The following is a 21,887-nucleotide window of genomic DNA, read 5'->3' on the forward strand; positions in this document are numbered from 1 at the left end:
CACTTACACACGTGTTAACTGACACATGTGACCAGATGCACACTTACACACGCGTAACTGTGACACACGTGATGGGACGCACACTTACACATGTGTAACTGTGACACGTGACATGATGCACACTTACACACGCATAACTGTGACACACGTGATGGGACACACACGCGCGTAACTGTGACACATGTGACGGGATGCACAATCACGCGTAACTGTGACACGTGACATGATGCAGAATTACACGTAACTGTGACACGTGACAGGGAACGCACACTTACACACGTGTTAACTGACACACGTGATGTGATGCACACTTACACACTGGGCCATTTATACATGAGGGACGCATTTGAACCACTGAAAGGGAAGATGTCTAAATTCAGAAGTCTAGTTACCCAGCAAAAATATTCTTTAAACGCCAGAGTGGAAGAAAGACATTCATTTTCATATTATTGAAAAAGAGACTTAGGCCCCACCCCCCTGGGCCGCCGGCCCTTCTGACCGCCCCAGCCCAGGTCCCAGCAGCTGGGGCCGCCCTGTGCCCCAGAGCCCCGGGCTCACTCTCACCTGCCGGACCTGCGCCCCCGAACCCTGCCCGCCTCACCCACTTCCTGCAAAACCACCGCTAGGCCCCGCCGTGGCTCCCTGCCTCCACCCCGCCAGCACCTTCCATCAGAACCCTCTCCCGACCTGCTGGTCTCACCAGGCCGGGACAGTAATAAAGCCTGTGCTTCGAGACAGCTCCCCCTGGAAGGAAGTGAGCTGGATGCCTTCCCGGTGCTGCTGCCCCAGGGGCCACGCCCCAGACCCTGGGGAGGCCCTGCCCCCACAGCCCTACCTGCAGCCCCACAGACGCCCCCGAACGTTCAGGGACCAAACGCTTGCTCAGAAATAACCTCCAGGGGTGAACGGGGAGAACACATCCCATTTCCCACAAACACTGTGAAACACAGAGAAGTGCGCCTGGCACAGAGCGGCATGGGGGCTCCAGGTGAGCACCACCCCGCCCACCGCGCACGGCAGGGTCAGGAGTCCCGCTCTTCTGGACTGACAAGGGCCCCTGCTGTTTTACAGACAAGAGAAAAACTAAGGCACAGTGAAAAGCGAGAGGAACAACGCGCAGCGGTTTCTTAAGCCTCCTACCTCACAAACACGTCACCTTTCAGTCTGGTCACGGCCAGGGTGAAAAGGGGAGGAGACACACGGCCTGGGGTCAGAGGACAGGACAGGCCCTTCAGGCGCCATCCCCCCAGGGGCCAGAGCGTGCCGGACCCACCACGGCATCCTGCACACTGACCCCGGCGGGAAATGGATCAGTCCACAAACGAGAGGTCTTGACAAGTGTTGGATCCAACGTGCGTTTCTGCTGGATGCACACTTAACCCGGAAAGGCGGCCCAGGATGATGCTCTGTTGCTGAGCCCCCGGGCTCACTGGGGATCTACTCCGGGTCGGCACAGGGTGGCGCCCATCCCAGTGAGGGCACAAAAGGCGGAGCCCTGCCCCAACTGTGCCCCGCGAGGACGTTTCACGACCCAGTGACGCCCCCGAGCCGTGCTGATGGCCGGCCTCCCTTCTCAGATCTTCCTCTCCAGCCCCTCCCACCCGCAGCAGTCCCCAGCCAGTTTGGCACCAAGGGCCAGTTTCCTGCAGGTTTTCCATGGATGGGGCGGGGGCATGGCTCAAGCGGTGATGTGAGTGACAGGGAGCGAGGGGAGCTGCAGATGGAGCTGGGCCCGCTGCCCGCCACTCCCCTCCTGCTGTGCGCCTGGCTCCTGACAGACTGTGGGCCAGCACCCGTCCACGGCCCCACCTCCAGACCTGGAGCACGGCCGGGTGGGGTGACCATGTCAGAACCGTAATGAGAACGGAGCACAAGAGGGTCAGGGCAACAGCTCAGACCCTGGGCTGCAGCAAACTGGCCACGGACAAAGCTGAGAAGTTGAGGCATCACAGTCTCGCGGGCACGTCCGGCTGGCGGGTGGCAGTGTCCACGTCCCCTGCCTCCCTGGTGCCCGCCCCCCTGGAGGCGGCCGGGGTCTCAGCTCCCCGTGCAGCAGACTCTCCATCCTTTCTGCCCGCACGCATCCCTTCACTGGGCTCTCAGGCTGCCAGAGGCCAGGTCACAAGGGAGGCTTGTGAGCACGAGACCCAGGCCTCCCAGGGGCTCAAGCTAAACCGTGGTGCTCAGGAGCAGGGCGCCCCCCGCCCTGCCCTCTTCTCCTTCCCTCCTCAAATGCTTCTGTGCATTTTCTGTGCCCAGGGGTCTGTCAGGAAGCAGGAGCAAAGCAGTCAGCAAAGCCCCTGCTACCACAGAGTGCTCGCCCATCGTGGGAGAAACAAAGCAGACGAAGCAGGACACACACCTGGCGGTGATGTGCTGCACGTGCCCCGTCACTCAGCTGTGCCCAACTCTGCGACCCCGTGGACTGCAGCCCGCCAGGCTCCTCCGTCCATGGGATTCTCCAGGCATGAATACTAGAGTGGGTTGCCATGCCCTCCTCCAGGGGATCTTCCCAACCCAGGGATCCAACCCAGGTCTCCCGCACTGCAGGTGGATTTCTTTACCGTCTGAGCCACCAGGGAAGGGCCTGGTGCTGATGGGGCTGTGGAAATGATAACCCAGAGTTGGAGGCCAGGGCAGTGGGAAGGGCAGATGCTCTGACAGGACTGTCAGAGAAAAGCTCACAGAGACCCAGAGAGGGGGTCCTGAGCCCAGGGACCGCCCAGAGGACACGCTCTGCGGGCAGAGGAGACGAGTGCAAAGCCCTGAGCAACGGGGCTGGAAGGACGGAGGATGGCCAGAGGGTGACCCGGAGCAGTGGAGCGGCAGCGCAGGGGGCTCACAGGTTCTCAAACCACAGCAAGGCCCCGGGATTCTGCTGAGCGGGATGAGAAGCCCCTGCCGGGTCTGAGCAGTGAGCCGTCAACTGACTTACAACATACGAGGCTTGCAGGCTTGAGACAGGGTAGACAGGGTGGCCGCATGGGGCTCCTGCAGGAACCCAGCAGGATGGCGTGGGGCAGGCGGAGCTGCTGGGGTCCGAGTGGGCTTCTGTGGCAGGGCTGGGCGTGCTGGACGTGGGTGCAGGAGTTGGCGCCGAGCCCAGCAGACAGTGACTGACGGCGAGGCTGGAGTTTGTGAGGTCAGCTCCCGACATCTGGGAACCTGGGGCCCTTGACAGCCCCTCAAAGCATCCCACCGGGTGGTGGGATGTTTTATGCAATCCACGCAGGGCAAGTGAGGCCACAAAGCCTAGAAGACCCACCACAGACGAGGGCCACGATCGTGTAAGGATACAGAGTGCCCTGCAGAGACCCCTCCGGTCTCCGCCCTGCCTGTGTAGACGAGGCAGGGATTCCCACTGGAAGGGGTTACAGAGAAAACGGAATCAAATGTGCAGACTGTCGACCATATCCAACAAACAGAGCGAAGGCGGAAGCTGTGCACTCCTCCAACGGCCTGTCCTGATGTGTAACAGCTAAGGAAAGCCTCCCTAAGGTCACCACACGTCTTCCCTTTGACGTCCCTCAGCTCTCGTCTCCTTATCTGGAGGGAAGCACGGCATGAAAAAGCTCGTGTTCATTAAGTTAAAGACTAATGAATGGGAGGGACTTTCCACGGGCCTCTGTGACTACAGTAAGAAACACCCACCTTCAAAGTGGAATAATAAAATAAATCGCTAACACTGTCTCTTCTCATGCAAAACATCATCACCACCACTAACAACACCACCACCACCAGCACTACCATCACCATCACCACTACCATCACCACCACCACCACTAACACCACCACCATCACTACCATCACCATCACCACCATCACCACCACCACCACTAACAACACCACCACCACCACCACCACCACCACCACCACCACCACCACCATCACCATCACCATCACTAACAGCAGCACCATCCCCATCCCCATCACCACCACCATCACTACCACCACCACCACCACCACCGTGACTAACACCACCACCATAACCACAGAACCACCATCACTACCACCATCACTACCATCACCATCACTGCCACCATCACTAACAGCAGCACCATCCCCATCCCCATCACCACCACCACCACCATCACTACCATCACCATCACTACCATCACCATCACTAACAGCAGCACCATCCCCATCACCATCACCACCACCACCACCACCATGACTAACACCACCACCATAACCACAGAACCACCGTCACTGCCACCTCCAGCTCACATTTTTTCATGCCCTGGGCTAAAATAAAATATTCACAAGTACTTAGCAAACCTGAGATTGTAGTATTCTGGGATTCTGAGAGTCTAACCATCATTCCAGATTGAATTTCTTCAAAAACATTCTAATACTAGAACTTTAACCAAAGTTTACCATTTTAGCAAACAATTTTAAATGCAATCTTAAAACAAATGATCTAACCAGATTTATATAGTACTCTAATATTCTAACACAAAAAGTTACTTTTAGCTACAAGTATGCCTGTATGCCAGTCAAGAAGCAACAGTTAGAACCGGACATGGAACAATGGACTGGTTCCAAATTGGGAAAGAAGTACGTCAAGGCTGTATATTGTCTTCTCTTATTTAACTTATATGCAGAGTACATCTTGTGAAATGCCCGACTGGATGAAGCATAAGCTGGAATCAAGATTGCAGGGATAAATATCAATAATGATATGCAGATGACACCTCCCTTATGGCAGAAAGTGAAGAGGAACTAAAGAGCCTCTTGATGAAAGTGAAAGAGGAGAAAAAGCTGGCTTAAAGCTCAACATTCAGAAAACGAAGATCATGGCATCCAGTCCCATCACTTCATGGCAAATAGATGGGGAAACAATGGAAACAGTGACAGACTTCATTTTCTTGGGCTCCAAAGTCACTGCACATGGTGACTGCAGCCATGAAATTAAAAGATGCTTGCTCCTTGGAAGAAAAGCTATGACAAACCTAGACAGCATATTGTGAAGCAGAGACATTACTTTACCGACAAAGGTCCGTCTAGTCCAAGCTATGGCTTTTCCAGTAGTCACGTATGCATGTGAGAGTTGGACCATAAAGAAAGCTGAAAGTGAAAGTGAAGTCGCTCAGTTGTGTCCAACTCTTTGCCACCCCTGTAGCCTACCACGCTCCTCCGTCCATGGGATTTTCCAGGCAAGAGTACTGGAGTGGGTTGCCATTTCCTTCTCCAGAGGATCTTCCTGACCCAGGGATCGGACCTGGGTCTCCTGCATTGTAGGCAGACACTTTACTGTCTGAGCCACCAGGGAAGTCCCTAAAGAAAGCTGAGGGCTGAACAATTAATGCTTTTGAACTGTGGTGTTGGAGAAGACTTTGAGAGTCCCTTGAACAGCAAGATCAAACCAATCAATCCTAAAGGAAATCAGTCCTGAATATTCATTGGAAGGACTGATGTTGAAGCTCCAAGACTTTGGCCACGTGATGCAAAGAACTGACTCACTAGAAAAGACCCTGATGCTGGGAAAGATTGAGGGCAGGAGGAGAAGGGGACAACAGAGAATGAGATGTTTGGATGGCATCACCAACTTGATGGACATGAATTTGAGCAAGCTCTGGGAGTTGGTGATGGACAGGGAAGCCTGGTGTGCTGCAGTCCATGGAGTCACAAAGAGTCAGACATGACTGAGAGACTGAGCTGAACTGAACAAATATGCCATTAAAATTATCCTCACCTCCTAATCAATAACTGGTAAACTAACATTCTCACAAACACTACCAAAATTTTAGAACAGTAAGATTCTGTTAATAATAAATATTCTAACAATGCCTTGGTTGGGAGGACGCCCTGGAGTAGGAAATGGCAACCTACTCCAGGATTCTTGCCTGGAGAGTTCCATGGACAGATGAGCCTGGAGGGCCCCAGTCCACAGGATGGTAAAGAACTGGACATGATATGCAGGTCCTGGAAGCGCACAGAATTCTGGAGAAGATGAACCCAAAGAGACACACCAGCACATCAGTTTAGTTGCTAAGTCCTGTCTGACTCTTTGAGACCCCATGGACTACAGCACACCAGGCTTCCCTGTCCATCACCAAGTCCCAGAGCTTACTCAAACTCATGTCCATTGAGTCGGTGATGCCATCCAACCATCTCATCCTCTGTTGTCCCCTTCTCTTCCTGCCTTCAATCTTTCCCAGCATCAGAGTCTTTTCTAAGAAGTCAGTTCTTCGCGTGAGATGGCCAAAATATTGGAGCTTCAGCTTTAGCATCAGTCTTTCCAATGAACACCCAGGCCTGATCTCCTTTAGGATGGACTGGTTGGATCTCCTCGCAGTCCAAGGGACTCGCAAGAGTCTTCTCCAACACCACAGCTCAAAAGCATCAATTCTTTGGCATTCAGCTTTCTTCATAGTCCAACTCTCACATCCATACATGACTACTGGAAAAACCATAGCCTTGACTAGATGGATCTTTGTTGGCAAAATAATGTCTCTGCTTTTTAATATGCTGTCTAGGTTGGTCATAGCTTTTCTTCCAAGGAGCAAGCGTCTTTTTAATTTCATGGCTGCAGTCACCATCTGCAGTGATTTTGGAGTCCAAGAAAATAAAGTGTCTCACTGTTTCCATTGTTTCCCTATCTATTTGCCATGAAGTGATGGGACCAGATGCCATGATCCTAGTTTTTTGAACGTTGAGCTTTAAGCCAACTTTTTCACTCTCCTCTTTCACTTTCATCAAGAGGCTCTCTAGTTCTTCTTCACTTTCTGCCATAAGGGTGGTGTCATCTGCATATCTGAGGTTACTGAAATTTCTGCCGGCAGTCTTGATTCCAGCTTGTGCTTCAGCCAGCTGGGCATTTCTCATGATGTACTCTGTGTATAAGTTAAATAAGCAGGGTGACAATATACAGCCTTGATGTACTCCTTTCCCAATTTGGAACCAGTCCGTTGTTCCATCACCTCCACTAACACCAACACATATTATAACGAAAACAGTAAAAGTTAAGGATAATGAGAGAATCCTAAAAGCAGCAAGAGAAAAACAACTTGTTATTCGCAAGGGAACCCCACGAGGCTGTCAGCAGGTTTTTTGGCAGAAACTTTGCAGGCCATAACGGAGTGGCATGACATGTTCAAAGTGCTGAACGGAAACCACTTCCGACCAAGAATTCTCTAGTGGGCAAGGTTATCATTCCTTGTGCATGGGTCAGAAGAATTAACATTGCTAACTGTTCATACTACCCCAAGGGGTTTCCAAGGTGGCTTAGTGGTTAAAGAAGCTGCCTGCCAATGCAGGAGGCTCAGGAGATGTCAATTCGATCCCTGGGATGGGAAGATCCCCTGGAGGAGGAAATGGCAACCCACTCCAGGATTCTTGCCTAGAGAATTCCATGGACAGAGGAGCCTTGGGCCCCACTCCACAGGGCTGCAAAGAATTGGACACCACTGACCACTCATGCAGGCACAGTTATAAAACAGCGTGGTATTTCTCTTGGCACAAAAACAGACACACAGATTAATGGGACAAAACCGAGAGCTTGTACGGTCAATTAATCCACAATAAAGGAGCTAAAAATATATAATGGAGAAAAGACAGCCTCTTCAGTAAATGGTGTCAGGAAAACGGAACAGCCACATGTAAAGGAGTGAAACTATGCTGCAACCTTACGCCACACACAGAAATCAACTTCAAACGCACCAAAGACTTGAAGGTACGACCCGAAAGCCTGAAAGTCCGAGAAGAAAACATACACAGTAACTTCATGACATCCTAGAGATATTTTCGTGGATCTGACACCAAAGGCAAGGAAACAAATGCAGAAAAGTAAACAAATGGAACAATGTCAAACTGAAAAGCTTCTGCACAACGAAGAGTCAGTCAGTTCAGTCGCTCAGTCATGTCCGACTCTTTGCGACCCCATGAATCGCAGCACGCCAGGCCTCCCTGTCCATCACCAACTCCCGGAATTCACCCAGACTCACGTCCATCGAGTCAGTGATGCCATCCAGCCATCTCATCCTCTGTCGTCCCCTTCTCCTCCTGCCCCCAATCCCTCCCAGCATCAGAGTCTTTTCCAGTGAGTCAACTCTTCGCATGAGGTGGCCAAAGCACTGGAGTTTCAGCTTCAGCATCATTCCTTCCAAAGAAATCCCAGGGCTGATCTCCTTCAGAATGGACTGGTTGGCTCTTCTTGCAGTCCAAGGGACTCTCAAGAGTCTTCTCCAACACCACAGTTCAAAAGCATCAATTCTTCGGCGCTCAGCCTTCTTCACAGTCCAACTCTCACATCCATACATGACCACAGGAAAAACCATAGCCTTGACTAGACAGACCTTTCTTGGCAAAGTAATGTCTCTGCTTTTTAATATGCTGTCTAGATTGGTCATAGCTTTTCTTCCAAGGAGTAAGTGTCTTTTAATTTCATGGCTGCAATCACCATCTGCAGTGACTTTGGAGCCTCAAAAAATAAAGTCTGACACTGTTTCCCCATCTATTTCCCATGCAGTGATGGGGCCAGATGCCATGATCTTCGTTGTCTGAATGTTGAGCTTTAAGCCAACTTTTTCACTCTCCTCTTTCACTTTCATCAAGAGGCTTTTTAGTTCCTCTTCACTTTCTGCCATAAGGGTGGTATCATCTGCATATCTGAGGTTACTGATATTTCTCCTGGCAATCTTAATTCCAGCTTGTGCTTCTTCCAGCCCAGCCTTTCTCTGATGTACTCTGCATATAATTTAAATAAGCAGGGTGACAATATACAGCCTTGACATACTCCTTTTCCTATTTGGAACCAGGCTGTTGTTCCATGTCCAGTTCTAACTGTTGCTTCCTGACCTGCATATAGGTATCTCAAGAGGCAGGTCAGGTGGTCTGGTATTCCCATCTCTTTCAGAATTTTCCACAGTTTATTGTGATGCACACAGTCAAAGGCTTTGGCATAGTCAATAAAGCAGAAATAGATGTTTTTCTGGAACTCTTGCTTTTTGCATGATCCAGCGGATGTTGGCCATTTGATCTCTGGTTCCTCTGCCTTTTCTAAAACCAGCTTGAACATCTGGAAGTTCACGGTTCACATATTGCTGAAGCCTGGCTTGGAGAATTTTGAGCATTACTTTACTAGCATGTGAGATGAGTGCAATTGTGCGGTAGTTTGAGCATTCTTTGGCATTGCCTTTCTTTGGGATTGGAATGAAAACTGACCTTTTCCAGTCCTGTGACCACTGCTGAGTTTTCCAAATGTGCTGGCATATTGAGTGCAGCACTTTCACAGCATCATCTTTCAGGATTTGAAAGAGCTCAACTGGAATTCCATCACCTCCACTAGCTTTGTTTGTAGTGATGCTTTCTAAGGCACACTTGACTTCACATTCCAGGATGTCTGGCTCTAGGTGAGTGATCACACCATTGTGATTATCTGGGTCATGAAGATCTTTTTTGTACAGTTCTTCTGTGTATTCTTGCCATGTCTTCTTAATATCTTCTGCTTCTGTTAGGTCCATACCATTTCTGTCCTTTATCGAGCCCATCTTTGCATGAAATGTTCCCTTTGTATCTCTAATTTTCTTGAAGAGATCTCTAGTCTTTCCCATTCTGTTGTTTTCCTGTATTTCTTTGCATTGATCGCTGAGGAAGGCTTTCTTATCTCTCCTTGCTATTCTTTGGAACTCTGCATTCAGATGCTTATATCTTTCCTTTTCTCCTTTGCTTTTCGCTTCTCTTCTTTTCACAGCTATTTGTAAGGCCTCCTGAGACAGCCATTTTGGTTTTTTGCATTTCTTTTCCATGGGGATGGTCTTGATCCCTGTCTCCTGTACAGTGTCACGAACCACAATCCATAGTTCATCAGGCACTCTATCTACCAGATCTAGTCCCTTAAATCTATTTCTCACTTCCACTGTATAATCATAAGGGATTTGATTTAGGTCATTCCCGAATGATCTAGTGGTTTTCCCTACTTTCTCCAATTTAAGTCTGAATTTGGCAATAAGGAGTTCATGATCTGAGCCACAGTCAGCTCCCGGTCTTGTTTTTGCTGACTGTATAGAGCTTCTCCATCTTTGGTTGCAAAGAATATAATCAATCTGAATTCAGTGTTGACCATCTGGTGATGTCCATGTGTAGAGTCTTCTCTTGTGTTGTTGAAAGAGGGTGTCTGCTATGACCAGTGCATTCTCTTGGCAAAACTCTATTAGTCTTTGCCCTGCTTCATTCCATACTCCAAGGCCAAATTTTCCTGTTACTCTAGGTGTTTCTTGACTTCCTACTTTTGCATTCCAGTCCCCTATAATGAAAAGGACATCTTTTTTTGGGTGTTAGTTCTAAAAAGTCTTACAGGTCTTCATAGAACCGTTCAACTTCAGCTTCTTCAGCATTACTGGTTGGGGCATAGGCTTGGATTACCGTGATACTGAATGGTTTGCCTTGGAAATGAACAGAGATCATTCTGTCGTTTTTGAGATTGCATCCAAGTACTGCATTTCGAACTCTTTTGTTGACCATCATGGCTACTCCATTTCTTCTAAGGGATTCCTGCCCGCAGTAGTAGATATAATGGTCATCTGAGTTAAATTCACCCATTCCAGTCTATTTTAGTTCGCTGATTCCTAGATAAAAAGAAAGCTTCTACAGAACAAAGAATACCATTATGAAAATCCAAATGCACCCTCCTGAAAGGGAAAAGAGATCTTAAAAGCATATAACAATAAGGGTTTAATCCCCCAAATACAAAGAGAACTAATACACTCAACAACGACAAGAAACGCCAAACATCCTGAATTTTAAAAATGGGTTGAGGATCTGAAGAGTCATTTTTCCACGGAAGATGTACAGAGACGCTCGGCATCACTAATCATCGGAGAAAAGAAAATCAAAAGCAGGCTGCGCTATCACCTCCCGCTTGTCAGAGCAGCTGTTGTTGAAAAGAAAGAAACATGAACGCTGCACAGAATGTGGAGAACAGGAAACGCTCGTGGCCACTGGTGGAAACGCAGCCAGTGCCGCCGCTTTAGTGAAGAGCATGGAGGCGCCTCAAGAAACTAAGGAAAAAGAGCACCATATAATCCAGCAATCCCACGCCTGGGTATTCATCCCAAAGCAAGCAAAAACACTAATTCAAAAAATATGTATAACATGCAGCCCATGTTCAGCATTGTTTACTACAGCTGAGATACGGAAGCAACCAAAGTGTCTATCAACAGACGAATGGATAAAGATAATGTGGGGTGTGTGTGTCACGCCGCATCTTTATCCATTATCTATATAGTGGAATACTACGCAGTCACAAAAAAGAATGGAATCATGCCATTTGCCCCAACATGGATGGACCTAGAGGGTATTAAGGTAGTAAAACAAGTCAGGCGGAAAGAGACAAAAACCACAGGATTTCACTCATATGTGGAATCCAAAACAAACAAAATCAAACAGAAACTCATAGATACAAAGAACAGATCAGTGGCTACCAGAGAAGAAGCGGTGGGGGGCCCGAGATGAGCGCAGAGGTGAGCTGCATGGGGAGGGGTGCAATCGGGCCTCTGGTGGCAATCACTCTGCAGTGCACACAGGTTTCCTACTAAAATGTTGTGCACTTGAAACTTTCAGATATTAAAAAAAAAAATGATGGAAGGGGAGAAAGGAGGGAGGAGGAAGCTTCTGTAGTTTAAAAGGGGCTTAACAGGTACATCCACCTATTCAGTGAGCCTTCTTCAGATCTGACTTCAAAGAACCAACTGTAAAGAAAATTTTCAACTGAAAAATTTAAGCACGGATTAGCTGTTTGGTGATATGAAGACATCAGCATCAACTCTAGCACGTGATAAAGCTACTCAGTGAGGTCTATTGGAGAGCCGCATCTTTGGGCAATGCAGTGCCATGCGTGACAGATGAAATCTGATGGGGGCGTGCAGGGGAGGGGAGGGTCACAGAAGCAACGAGAGGAGCCAGGAGCTGCTTGTCGGAGCCCAGCGAGGCGTGTGTGAGCATCCGTCCTACAAGGCTCTCTGCTTGTTCCATGACTGACATCTTACATGACTCCCTTTAAAGCACACGGTGCGGCCGGGAAGACAACATATATAAAAAGATAACCGACACTGCAGCTTAGCACAGGAAAAACCACAACCCAAAGACGCCGGTAGTGAGTCACGGGAGAGAGGAGAAGCATCTTCGGCGGGTGTTCCGGAAGCCCCGAACCTCGGGGTGTGCGGACCGAGGAGGGGCCAGTGATGTGGGGTGGAGCTGACCCCGGGGCGGGGGGCACAACAGACACACGGAGCCGACCACCTGCCGCCTGAGACGGTATTTCTCTCTTCCCGGTTCCAACATCCGGGGCAGAGGCAGTCGACAAACGGGGCTTGTGTTAAGCTGGGGGCGATGAGGAAGGAGCCAGAGAAGGGGCGCTCAGACTTTATACGCTCGGCTGGGTGGGCACACGCAGCAGGGGCGTTGGCGTCAGCACCATGGAGAGGGGCAGGGGTCCACACACAGGCCTCTGCCTGCCCATCGAGGGCAGGGCTGGCCGTCGGCAGCGTGTGGACAGTGGTGATGGGTGCTGAGCGGGGCCAGATCAGGAAGCACAGCGCTGGGGAACGACGGGCAGCGGGAGGCGGCAAGGCCAGTGAGAGGGGTTCCCGGGGAGCCTGCGGTTTAGAGCGGGCACAGCCCAGGGAGGGGAACGTGGGGCGCAAAGGAGCCGCTGCCCGCAGGCCGCCCGCCAGGGCCACCTGAGCCCAGTGTGCCTTCTTCCCCGAGACAGGAGTGGCCGATGACCACCTACCCTTGCCCGCAGTCACAGCTCTGCACCCCCTCCAGCTGCAGCACCACAGCGGCCGTCTGGACAAAGGGGGGCTGAGGAGAGAGCCACCAGCTGAAGGGCACAATGTGGGCAACAGGGGACTCACGGTGGCTTCAGTGACGCCTCTGCTCACAGCGGGAGCGCTAACCGGAACAGGTTCGCAGTCCCTGTTTTTTTTAATCTGCTACCTGCTTGATGTTATGATTTGCATATCTTCAAAGGAGAAGTCAGACTTGATCGCAATCTCACTTTACATTTTACGGTCTCAGGGAAAGGCTGCTAGAAGAGATGAGGGCCCCGGGCGTCGTAGAGACCAGGCCAGGCCAGCGGTCATCTGTCCCCCAGCGATGACCACTGCGGGGCTGACTCACATCAGGGTGCTGGGGTGTGGCTTGGGGGTCGGTCACTTCACAGGCCCAAGTTCCCTCCAGCAACTGGGACAGCACTCATTTTAGGCTGGGGTCTCCTGGGGACCCGTGATACCCACAGAGTAAGCAGCTGAGCGTGAGCTTGCCCACGGGAGTGGGGAGGCGTGAGAAACAGTGAGGCCCCTTCATAGTCAACCCTGCAGACACCACGTAGGCCCAATGGGCCTGGGACCCTCCCCCCAGCATCTTCATCAAGGCCAGGGAACAGCGAGGCTGCCGGGGCAGGAGACCTACACTGAGCCGCCTGAGTCTGACACCCCTTCCCCACAGGACCAGCCTGGCCACCTCCCCACACCCCGCCCCTCTCTGAGGGGGAGCCTCGGGAAGGGGAAGAGACCCTCGAAGGTCCAGCCTAGGCAGGCGCCAGAGAAAGACTGGAGCCCCCGAAAAGGCGCAGGGTGCTTACCATCGTCTGTGATCGGGGCATCCCTGCGGTCCGTAGGCGAAGGCCATCTCTGGGGGGCCGCCGGCGCCGACAGGACCCGAGGCGCTCTCCAAGGCGCGCGCACAAGGCCGCGGGGCGCGGGGTCGCCGTCCCTGGCGGGCGCGGGGGCCTTTCGGGCCGCGTAGGCGCCCAGCGCAGCCACCAGACGCTGCCTGTCCACCCCGCCGGCCACTTTGGGGCTGAGCTCGTCCGGCTGGAGCCGGCGGAGCGTGCGCAGGGGGCGGCCCCCTGCGAGGTCCGCGCGCGCCGCGGGAGCGTAGGTCAGAGCGGACGTCTGAGCCACGAAGGTCAGCACGCTGTCGGCCAGGGGATCCTCACCCTGCAGGGGCGGGGGACAAACAGCGGGTGAGCGCCCATCGCCAGCCACGCCCCGCAGTGGCCCCGGGTCTGGGCCGCAGGCGCGTCCCAGCACCCCAGGCGCGCCCAGGTTCGCCTCCACCGATGGGCGGGCGCGTCCGCGGTCCTCCCGCAGTCTTTCCACAGCGGCTTTACTGAAGCGCAGCCCGCGCGCCGCGAGCCTCGACCCATCCGTGTGCTCAGCGCCTCCACCGAGCGGCGCGGACACCACCTGTCTGCCGCCCGGACACCCGCACCCCTTCCGGGCTCCCCTCCCGCAGGCAGCGGCTCATCCGCGTCCTGCGTCCTTCTCCCGCGTGTGCCGACGCTTCCTGTAGGGCAGCCCCGCGCAGCCTCTGGTGTCTGCTTCTTGCAAGGAGCGGGAGACCTGGGTTCCACCCCTGGGTTGGGAAGATCCCCTGGAGAAGGCAAAGGCTACCCACTCCAGTGTTCTGGCCTGGAGAATCCCGTGGGCTGTGTAGTCCGTGAGGTCGCAAAGAGTCCCACACGACTGGGCGACTGTCACTTTTTGCCGCCCTTCTCGCCCTGAGCATGCCCACCCCAGGCGCGCCAGCAGGCAGCGGTAGGTGCCGCGCTCCCTGGTACCCCTGAAGTCTGCTCTAAGGACAGGGAACGTGCTTGCGCTTTCATTCATCAGCTGGGGAACCTTCGGGTTCTTTCCGCTTTGGGGCCGATGTGAGGAACGCTGCTGTGAACAGCCGTGTACAAGCCTGCGTGTGAACATGGGTTCTTCCTCCTGGCTGACCGGTGGGTGGCCCTGCGCTAACTGTGCAGGAGCCGCGGACCGTGTCCCCGCCGGCCGGCTTGGTGTCCGCGCTCACCGTCTTCTACCGCAATGAGCGCTGTCTGCCTTCGGCCGCCCTGCACCGTGAGGAGGTTCCTGCCGGTCGGGTCTGCGTTTCCTGCCGCGGAGCTACGCCGACCCCTTCTCCCGGGCTGTGTGTTCGGCGGGGAAGGTCCGCCTAGGCCTCTCCCTGCCCCGGGGGTTTGCTGTGGCTCCGCAGAGGGGCTCCCCAGGGCTGCACCCCGTGTCTGACGTCAGTTTCCCTGCAGCTCCCTTTTTCGCTGGTCACTGAAACCCCTTTTGAATCTGATCCTTTTGACGCTGCCGGGGCGCCTGGTTTCACACACAGCGTGGATCCAGGCCTTTCCCTGGCCTCCCCTGCCTTCCCTCCTCACTCAGGACTCTCCCAGGAGCATGTGGTCTCGTCACATTCTGATTTGCCCACAGAACAAGGCCCAGTTTCCTCACCTCGAGGGCAGCTGTACAAACGTTAGAAGTCTCAGTGTCCTGCCTCTGACACGTCATCAAAATTTCACGGACAAACAGTAATTTCCCACAAGGGTCTGACTCGGCGCGGCTTTCACTGTGCGCTCCGGGTGGGGTGCGGGGCCGCAAGCTCTCAGAATCTCGGGCTTCCCGTTCTCCACGTGCCCCTCCCTCGGGGCACAGTATCGGGCCAGGGGTACGTGCCTGGGGACCCAGCTAAGACGTGCAGCTACCACTGAACCTACGACGGTGGTTCAGACTCCCAAGGCTGCTGTCTGTTTCTACCAATGATGATGCTGGGGCTCAGCCTACAGCACAGATCTGGGGGCAGCGAGCCTGGATCCGGAACCCGCTGCTCTGCGTGCTGCTCTCCTTTCTCACGTAGGAAGCTCGGCCAATCACTTGACGTTTTGACAGTTGGTTTTCCTCTGTTACAGGAGATTGACCACTATCTGTCACATTGCGTTTATTTCTAAAATGATGTAACTGTGCTGTGCTTAGTCACTCAGTCGTGTGCGACTCTTTGCGAGTCCATGGACTGCAGCCCACCAGGCTCCTCTGTCCATGGGGATTCACCAGGCAATACTGGAGTGGGCTGCCCTTCTCCAGGGGCGCTTCCCGACTCAGGGATCGAGCCCAGGTCTCCCGCGTTGCAGGCGGATTCTTTACCAGCTGAGCCACCAGGGATGTAACTGTAGTTGTCATCAAAATGTTTAATTCCATCCAGCTGGCTGAAATCAACTGCTTTTCCTTTAGAGGAAGAAAAGATTCACAAGGGAGAGAAGGAGGGGAGGAGACAAGACGCCTCCACAGCAAACGGCCCTCTAGCACTTCTGCACAAACTGGGCGCGAGGCTCAATCTCAAGTTCAGCTGAACTCCCGCTGAGCAGGCTGCCTCGGAACGCCTGGGGTCCCAGCGCGGGGCTGGACAGCCTCTGAGAGGCTCATCAACCTGCCAGAAGCACCGGCTCCCTATGTGCGAAGGCAGCTTCTGCTCGAAGGGCCTTCTGTTACGGTCGGTGGAGAGGCGGGTGGAGGCCCCGCAGGCCCTCCGGGTCAGTGACCGTCAAGCCAGTGAGCTCTGGGACCAACTGCGATGAACAGCCTGTGGGGTCCTGTGTGCTCTCAGCCAAGTTAAGGTGAAGAGGGAGAGAGGGTTTTAGCAGGCAGACTGAAATAATAGAAACGCCAGCTCTCCCAAGTCACACCGGGTCCCGTGAGGGACAGCGGGGGCCCTGGTGTCGGGGACTGTGCACCCTGCCGCCGGGTGCCCAGGCCAGCACGGGCTGGGGACAGGGAGCGTCCTCACGGTCACCCCCCGCCTGCAGCTTCACATCCTGACTGAGCGAGCGAGCAGAGGGCGCTGGCCCCTGGCTCGGATCCCGCTTCTGCTCTCAGTGGCCTTTGCCCTAATTGGTCGTCTAACTCCAAGTGCAGTGGGGGTGGCCGTGGCACCCAGCACAGACGTGGAGGGGCTCCCGCTTCCTCATGGCTAGCCCCCGGCCCGCTCACACCAGTGATGTCGCTCTCTTTACCATCTCACACCTGCGCCTCCTGTAAGACTCGGGGACCCGGGCACAAGCCCTGGGGCAGCAATCTGGTGGGCTCTGTGCACTCGCACCTCTGAGTCAATAAGATTCTGGGACAGTTCTCAAAGCCCTGTTTTGAAGGTGTTTTAAACTTCAATTCAACAGACCTATGACCTCAGGTTTCCTAGGATAACACTGAGTAATCGTTAAGACAGCAGTTGCCCAAATCAGGAGATTAGCAACTGAAAAGCAGGAGAACTGGCCAGGCTCCATCCACCATCAGCAGCATCACCAGCATCACCACCATCACAGCCACCACCGCTGCTGTGTGCTGAGCTCTGGACCACGTTCTACATTCTGGGGTGGGGGGCGGTGGGGGGTGGAACGCCTCAAACATGGGCCTGTCTTCAAACAGCTTGCCGACTGAAATGGAGTCAAGTCACAGACTTGGTAGTGGAAAGAGTATCAAAGAGGTTTGGTGACAGGCAGTTTGGAAGGCAGTAGTCATCCTGAGCTGGGGAAACCACGGCCGCTTCCTGGAGCCACAGTCCGCGTTGCTTCCCTGCCTGGATGTCTCCACTTGCCCCGAGCCGTGCTGGGGCCGGGGTCCTGGAGCCGAACATCGGGCTACTTCCTCCCACGGAAGTCCGCCGGCCCCAGTCCCAGATCACTCAATTACGAGTTCAGCCTGCCAGAGCCTGCAGGCTCTCGGGTGCCACATGCCAGCTGACGCTGAGTGAAGGAGATTTTCATGTATACACTGGTCACTCACGCTCGTCAGATATTCTCTTGTGCCAAGCATCCAAAACAAATTAGGAAGCCCAAATTGGGCCATCTTTGACCGCATAACAAACATTTCCTCCAGTTTGTCTCACAGCCTGAAGGCAGCATTGACAAGCAGGCTGATCAAGACACATTTGCTGCAGGCGTGACGAAGCAAGGAGCGGTGGCGGTGTCCACAGGCTGCCTAACGAGGGCCCCACAGTGCCACCGGCGGCGGCAAGTCTGGGGGCTGAGCAGGAACGGGGTGCCTGCCCTGCCTGCTTGCGCTTAGGCCACAGAGGGCAGTGCTGGCCAGGCGCTCCTGGTCTCTCAGCACAGGGGAGGGGCTGCAGCGCCCCACACTGCAGGCTCCAGTTGCCCTGCCCACTCCCCACGCTGGCAGCCGGAAGATGTTATTCCTACTGACAGCGCTGTCACCAGGGCAGGCGTCCCCCCGTCCAGAGCCTCACGCTGGCCCCTCTCTGACCATGGCAGTGCTGTCACCAGGGCAGGCGTCCTCCATCTGGAGCCTTCACACTGGCCCCTCTCTGACCACGGCAGCACTGTGACCAGGGCAGGCGTCCCTCCGTCCGGAGCCTCACGCTGGCCCCTGTCTGACCACGGCAGCACTGTGACCAGGGCAGGCGTCCCCCCGTCCAGAGCCTCACGCTGGCCCCTCTCTGACCACGGCAGTGCTGTCACCAGGGCAGGCGTCCTCCGTCTGGAGCCTTCACACTGGCCCCTCTCTGACCATGGCAGCGCTGTGACCAGGGCAGGCATCCCTCCGTCCAGAGCCTCACGCTGGCCCCTGTCTGACCATGGTGCCTGTGCTGTCTCTGCTATCAGCTTCTAGAGCTCACGAAATCTGAGGTTGAAGGGGTGTTAAGTTCCAAACCACAGGGGTGACGATTTCCGCAGGAGGCTTACAGCAATGCGAAGCCTGGGTGTTCAGTTCCGAACATCTGGCCATGATGTCACATTAAGTAGCTTGGAACTGGTCTCGAAGACCACTTATGACAGGAAGCGTGTGTGGTGTCCCCCCGACCCCAGCCCTCCCTCACCTCTGCTCCAGCACACTCTCCTCCCGCTCTGTCCTCCGCAGCCGCACCCACGGCCTCACGCCTGTGGTCAGAAGGCCCAGGGGATGCTCCAAAGCAGGCAGCCGCCACCTCCTGTGCACCCGGGTCAGCCCGAGGCGGGTGGCATGCGTGCTCCGCCCGGAGGACTACGACGGTCGCAGATGGGTGGCATTTTCCAACTGCCAGGGCCAGGCCGGGCTTTGACTTGACGTGTTTCCCTTCTTTCTGACCTTCTCAGCCACCCTTGTGTAGAGACACAGTTCAGTTCAGTCGCTCAGTCGTGTCCAATTCTCTGTGACCCCATGAATCGCAGCACGCCAGGCCTCCCTGTCCATCACCAACTCCCGGAGTTCACTCAGACTCACGTCCATCGAGTCACTGATGCCATCCAGCCATCTCATCCTCTGTCGTCCCCTTCTCCTCCTGCCCCCAATCCCTCCCAGCATCAGAGTCTTTTCCAAGGAGTCAACTCTTCCCATGAGATGCCAAAGTACAGGAGTTTCAGCTTTAGCATCATTCCTTCCAAAGAACACCCAGGACTGATCTCCTTCAGAATGGACTGGTTGGATCTCCTTGCAGTCCAAGGGACTCTTAAGAGTCTTCTCCAACACCACAGTTCAAAAGCATCAATTTTTTGGCGCTCAGCCTTCTTCACAGTCCAACTCTCACATCCACACACGACCACAGGAAAAACCATAGCCTTGACTAGACGGACCTTAGAGACACCACTAGCCTCATTTCCTGGATTAGGAGACAAGCTCTCCGGGGAGGAGGGGCCCAGCTGGGATCTGGCCCCAGGCCTGGCTTCAGGCGGGGCCCCAGGGAAGTGGCCCCACCGGCAGGCTGCCTGCTGGAAAATGCAGAACTGTGCTCAGCTGGGTCTGGAGGAGGCAACTTGGGGACCTCGCTTTGGCTTAAAAAATTAACATGTGAAAGCTGGACAACAGCTCCAGGCCCGAGTTCCTGTGCTTCCCAACTAATTGCAGTTTTCCTCTGAGGTTTGTGCTCTGGCCATCATGTATTTTCCTTCCACGTAAGCTAAAAACCTCACAGTCCGTGTTAATTATTTTGCCTTAAACATCCAATTGTTTTTGTCCAGAAATTTACAAATATTATGTGGGTTTCTCATTCCTGGCTACTTGCCAATTTACTATTTCTGGTTCTTTTCTTCCCCTTAGCAGATACTGGCGTCTCTGCGTCAACTTTCTTTAAGCTGAGGAATGTCTTTCAGCGCATCCGAGGCACGAGTGTTCCAGACTCGAGTGCTTCCCGCTCCCCTACAGTTGTGAACAGTGCAGAATCCAAGGCGACGGGGTTTTGTGCCCTTTCTGTTGGTTCCACTGTTGTCTGGTCTGCTAACGAGACGCGAGACATCGTCCTTATCAACAGCCCCCGGATGTAAGGCATCTGTTTACCTGAGGATACCGCTAAGATTTTCTCTTTATCTTTGGTTTTCCCCCAATTGCTTATGATATGCCTAGATTTTGTTTTCTCTGTATTTATCCTGCCTGAGGCTCAGCCAGTCTCCTGCATCTATGTTTTGATTAGCTTTATCAGTTTTTGGAAAAACACCAGCCACTACTACTTCTTTAACCATTTCTTCTGCTTCCTCTCTCCCATGTAGGATTCCAACCGTGCAGGTTAGAGTACTTGGCGTTGTGCCCCGTGTCTGGGTGCTTTGTTCCATTTCACACTCTTTTTCTGTATTTTTTCTTTTATTTTTGACCATGTCTACTGACCTGACTTGAAATTCACTGATTCTTCTCTCCACGTGGCTAGTCTATCATTAAGCTTCTCAAATGAGTCCTTCACCTCTGAGCTTCCTTTAATTTCTAGCATTTCCATTTGGTTCTTTTTTACTGTTCCCATCTCTCTGCTGCAATTTCCCATTTGTTCATTTATGTTTTTTCACCTTTCCCACTCAATCCTTTAACATATTTATCTTACTTATTAAGATGTCCTTTTGTAATAATTCCAGCACCTGAGTCATATCTGGGTCTCCTCCTATCCACTCTTTACTCTCTCGACCAGAGTGGCGTTTTGCTGTCCTTCATGGGTCTCCCGACTTTTGATTGCATGTTGGATCAGTCATACATAATTGGGATTGTACGTTTGATTATTGCATGAATGAGCAATGGAGACCAAAGCAAATCATATTTAACCCGTCTTCTCTCCGTCCGAGTCCGTGGAATCTGTCACTGAAATGGTGTGGACTTTGTAGCCGAGTCGGTCAGATTCGGTCACTCCTGCCCACAGTAATGCTGAGGGTAGGCTCAGGCTCAGGTCCAAGCTGGAGTCAGCCTTGAGCGCTGCCTCGCGCTTTGCAGTCAGCCGCCAGCTTTCTGAACCTGGAGCTCTCTCTGATTCACAGCCCCACATGACATGTGCAAGACACTTCTTTTCCTGGCTTTCTGCACTCTACACATCAATCTTTCTCCACCACATTGCCTCGTCCAAAACTTTCAAGGGGTGAGGTGTGCTCAGCAGGGCTTGGCGCCCCTTGGAAGGACGTCTCCCAGCTCCCGTCTCTGGCACTCGGCGCTCTGTGCAGCCTGACTCTGGGCTCTACCCTCACACTAGTCTCCACTGAAAACGGCTCCTTAAAAACCTCAGCTGCATTCTCCCCCGCTTCCCCCCATGGTTCCTGCCTCCAGGGAAGTCTCTGTGGTCTCTTCTTCCCTAGAAGGATCTCCTCCCTTTCTGAATTTAGTTCATTCAGGGCTCTTTGTATTAGCTCCGTGGGCTTTTTCCTTTAAGGCTATGGTTTAGCAGCTCACCTGGCCTGTTCCTATTGTCAGAGTGGACTGGGGTGGCCTCTTGACGTTCTGCCCTTCGAGATGATCCAAACATCTTCAACTGCTGACTTCTGGGTGTTTGTCCAACACCCACCCTCTGGGAAGCCCCTGACCCCATGTGCCCTTCCGGCTCAAGTTCAGCCAGTCATTAGTACTAAACAACACAGTTCGGCACCATAAATTCAGAGCCCTTCTCTGACGATCATGACAGCTACATGCTTGATGACATACACGGAAAAGGTGATTCCTAAAGTAATCCACCGGAAACTGGTTGCATCACCAGTGTCGAAAGCTTACGCTTCCAACTGAGACATGTCATCAGCTGACGGGTAGGGAGATCGGCCAGCGCTGCCCAAAGCCCTGGCCGGGTCTGCACAAACGCTTCTCACACCCGAGTCCATGTCAGCTCATCGGAGAGATGACCAGGGCTTTCTCCTCAGTTAAACCCTGGACACAGAAGATAATTTCTAG

The 21,887-nt window shown here is 53.3% G+C and overlaps 1 protein-coding gene across 1 annotated transcript in view; it reads right to left on the minus strand.

Annotated features, from left to right (window-relative positions):
- Positions 1–21,887, minus strand: part of PTPRN2 (protein tyrosine phosphatase receptor type N2) — a 605,862-nt gene that overhangs the window by 372,561 nt on the left and 211,414 nt on the right. Inside the window, exon 6 of the mRNA XM_070369001.1 lies at positions 13,586–13,943. Coding sequence (XP_070225102.1) covers positions 13,586–13,943 — 358 coding nt within the window. The remainder of the gene's footprint in view (positions 1–13,585; positions 13,944–21,887) is intronic.

This window comes from Bos mutus, chromosome 4, assembly GCF_027580195.1.
Source record: "Bos mutus isolate GX-2022 chromosome 4, NWIPB_WYAK_1.1, whole genome shotgun sequence".
Lineage (NCBI taxonomy): Eukaryota > Metazoa > Chordata > Mammalia > Artiodactyla > Bovidae > Bos > Bos mutus.